The sequence below is a fragment of the Teleopsis dalmanni genome, chromosome 2 (genome assembly GCF_002237135.1).
Source record: "Teleopsis dalmanni isolate 2A chromosome 2, ASM223713v2, whole genome shotgun sequence".
In the NCBI taxonomy this organism is placed as follows: domain Eukaryota; kingdom Metazoa; phylum Arthropoda; class Insecta; order Diptera; family Diopsidae; genus Teleopsis; species Teleopsis dalmanni.
In genome coordinates, this window is record NC_051847.1 from 32,724,303 (window position 1) to 32,728,542 (window position 4,240).

Genomic DNA, 4,240 nt, shown 5'->3' on the forward strand with positions numbered 1-4,240 from the left:
TTTTCGGTCACAATGTATAACAGTATAACAGCATCAATCAATAACAATATAGACGATAGTCTATATTGAAAAATAATTATTTCAGATTTCAGACGTTTTGGATTAACAAATTACATTACATTATATTTTCACTCCGGTTGGGCTTTGAAAAATTTTTCGAAAAAATTTCCAAGAGCAGAATGAACAGATTGTCATAAATAAGCGAAATAAAAAATAAAAACAAAAAAATATTTATGAGAATAGAATACTTTTTTAAAAAATACTTACTAACTTTTAAAGAACTTTCAGACACGTAAAAGCTCTTTCACATGCAATAAGTAACTTATGTCGATGGGAACGTCAAAATCTTGAAGTTACTTAAGTTACTTACTAAGTAAACAGTGGAAACATAATAAGATAATAAAAAGTAAGAGTTATTAAATTTAGTCATGATTATCAACAAAAATCCTATTTCTAAACAACACAACGTAGAATTTCTCAGGGTATTATGAAATCCTGCTAAATTTTTAAATAATTTCATTCTCTAAATACGTTCACATATATATTTCAACATTAATAATATATTAATAAGTTTATTTATGCCAAAAAGTTTTCAAAATATATCAGTATACAGATAATCATAATTTTAAAACAAAATGTATAATAATAAATAATATTTATTATATTATGCATTTCATTTATTTGGAAACTTTAAAAATGTTTTTAAGTGATTAATCCATCACAGTTTCAATTGGGATCTTCATCAGTTTTAAATTCAGTATGTTATTAATAAAATAGAGTCTTGATAATATTGACCTTACAATGCGTCTTATGTTTTTCGATCTGATACAACGGGTCTCCAATCACAAAAGCCTATTTTTATAAAGTCGCATCATCAATCCATCTCTTTATCAACTCAATATTTATTTATCCATACATCCACAAATCTGTTATGACATAATTCATATATATATATATATTTATATACAATAAATTATTCTTTGTTATATACTAATATATTTACAAAATTCTACAACTTTGCCTCTTTTATCGTTTTTTATATTATAGGGTATATTGCAAAGAAGTTTAAGAGGCAGTCAAATATATTTTTATTCGATAGATAATATTAATTTTGATCAATATGCCATTACGATAGAATCTTAGAATGAGCTTTAATTTTTCATTGCTTTTTGAAGTGTTTAAGGCTATATCTCACCAATAGTGGGTGTACTTAACATTTGCTGCCAAAATTGGAATATTGTGGAATGAATTCAAATACTTCCACAGAAAATGTTATACCGCACGGTCAAGCTAGCCCAGCCATAGCTCTATTTCTGAAGAAAATACAATCATCAAAGATTTGTTTTTACAACTCATTGATTTCTCTAATCATATTCTCCTAAACATAGAAATATAATCGTTGTTTATGGTTTTGTTTTGGAGCTCATATTTGTATAGTGATATTTCAATTTTTTTCAACTACTGCGAAGTTTATAATCAGAATCTAAATCTACTTTATTCGAGAGAATTTGTAAAGATAATGCAAACTAATGCCATATATGATATTCAGATCACTGATTCACAAGCACTCAGCAATTAATCTTTTTTAAATTCTAAAATTTATTAAATTTAATTAAACTTCTTTTACACATAGCAAAAAAAATTATACTTTTCGTAGTTTTAAAACAATGTTAATATAATAATTCACATTTCATTTATTGAAATATTTTTTTAAAATAACTAAGTATAATTTGATTTTCAACTGCAAATGTGTCTTCATTTTCATAATATAGTCCCATTTCATTTCTAATATAAATACTAAACCAGAAAGTTGTAAGCCTAACCACCAAACGATCCAAATAATTCGAAAGAATCTCGTTGAAAGCGGTATTGCTTCTTCATGTATCGAAAACATTCGAACATACTTCAAACGCAATGCATCTGCAAATGCTGACTCCTCCCAGTGCTTATACAGTCCACATTGACTTGCATACATAATAAAATCTTTCAATGGCGTACTTAGATGTGAATCAAATTGCATAGGGAAAACATGATAGAATGGACCTACACATATTTCCGACAATCGAAATAATGGCTTTTTCAAATATTTTTGCTGTTTATTTAGAAATTTCCAACGGTCCGTTTGCACGCTATACCCAAAACTGGTATTCATGTTGTCGCGGTGCAAATCCAGAACTGCTTTATCCACAATTTGCAATTGTTTTAGAAAACGTTTGTTGAAGCTATTTGGTGAAGCTGCTAACATATTGTATTCAAACTCAACCACCATAACATGTAAATCTTCCGAAATTATATCCTCTACATCAAGAATTTGCTGCGCCTGTGGTGATGTAGTGAGGAAGCTGGCCATCTTCGATATGTACATATTTGATAACATAAAGCCAAACAAAAAGAGCATAACATAAAGAAATCTCATACGTGCGGTGGGAATGAGCAGAATTTTGGTAGGAACTATGCACAGTAAAGAACACAAAGCTTGTAGCATTGAAATACTGAATTCCTTAGGTCCATCAGTTATACACATCCATAGAATAATAGATATATACACCAGAGAGAAAAATATTAAATACCATATTAGTGGTTGGAATGTGCGCATTAAGTAAAGGTTATCAGGAGAACGATTTTTATAGGGCACCATTATACACCAGTCATTGATGCCAATCGGATAACTCCGGCCAATGTCCATATTATACATATCGGTGAAAGAATGGATGCCTATTTCAATTAATTCATCTGCAATATAAGCAATTAATAAGTCGAAATTGGCTGTTACCAGTTGAGAACTATTAAATGTCGAATCATTTAATGTTGCATTGATGCTCTCGACAAAAGAAACGAATAATTCCAATGAAGTTCCACTTATGATAGTGTTTTCTGTGCCATTTTGTTGTCTATTAAATCCATAAAAGACACGCGGCACATCAAATCTGATGGGTGTATCAACAACATATCCCTTGAAATCTGACATATAATTGATGAAAAAATCCTCTGCAGTCCAGTTTTCCGTTTTGTTAACAATTGTTGGTACGGGATACGGTTCATGAATGAACACATTATTATTTTTAGTCAATAAAATCGTGTTAGTGAATTGATGCTTCCAAATCCATTCATAGGTTAAATGTATACTATTGGAAAAATTTTTAAAACGCTCGGAACTTGAAAATACATCATCTGAGTCTAGAATAGGAAAGAGAACAAAAATTGTCTTTAACATATGCACGCCTTTTAGACTTTCGGATGCCAATTCCATAATCGGATCATCAGGTCCTGTAGTAAGTACTAAACATAAAGAAGGAGTACTTAGAAACCCATCCATAAGATAAGCAAACTTCGAACTTCTTATTATAATATTCGGTGCTGTAGGAAAAGCTTTCCAAAAATTATTGAAAAACTTAAGGAACACATAAGAGTGTAAGCTTAATTTTTCCGTTATATAAAAGACGAAATTCTTAAATTTATATACATCATGTAACTCATGCACAATCTCGATAACAAATGATTCGTTTACCCATTTTGGATAAGGTAATGTGCTGTTACGCGAAGAATTTTCATTTGCTCCAACAGATAAAAGTAATAATGCAGTAGTAGCATTTAGCATTATGCGTGCTTTAGAATTCCAAAGAAAGTAAACTTACAATGAGTTTCTTGAATTGATGTTGGAACCTTTTAAATGATTGCATTTAGTAGTTAATTGATTTATTGAGTCCTTAACATTGCAAATAAATATTTGATTAAGTATTCTTAAATTACTCGTCAAACAAGCAGACATGAGCGGATTTTTTGTATCAAACAAAATCCTACACATCAGCGAAATTTTTTATTAAATAAAAGAAATAAAAAGAAAAGAAATAAATAAAAAAAGAAATAAAAGATTTAGATAAGATTATTATGATAGTCCTAGAGATCTAATAAGACCCGTAAGCCCATTTTATTGCCGTTAAACTGTAAAGGTTTTGAAACATTAATGAGGACTAAAGGGGTTTTTAATAGAAGATAGTATTGACTAAAATGTTGAAAAAAGTAAGTACCAACATGCTTAATCTACATTCCATATGTGTTGAATATGGATAAAGCAAAGGTGCAGCTTATTTTTTGTTTTTCTCAGAATTGAAAAGTCATTGAAACTGATTTTCAATATCTTACCATACCCGCTGTTATTTCAACAGGTTATCTTAGTAAGATTGCTATGCTTTATTTGGTTTTTACTTCCTATATTGTTGTAAGCTAATGGATTGAAAAA

At 29.3% G+C, this 4,240-nt stretch overlaps 1 protein-coding gene across 1 annotated transcript in view; it reads right to left on the minus strand.

Annotated features, from left to right (window-relative positions):
• Positions 1-3,598, minus strand: part of LOC119674280 — a 6,419-nt gene extending 2,821 nt beyond the window's left edge. The window contains exon 1 of the mRNA XM_038085411.1: positions 1,905-3,598. Coding sequence (XP_037941339.1) covers positions 1,905-3,598 — 1,694 coding nt within the window. The remainder of the gene's footprint in view (positions 1-1,904) is intronic.
• Between the last annotated feature and the right edge of the window lie 642 nt (positions 3,599-4,240).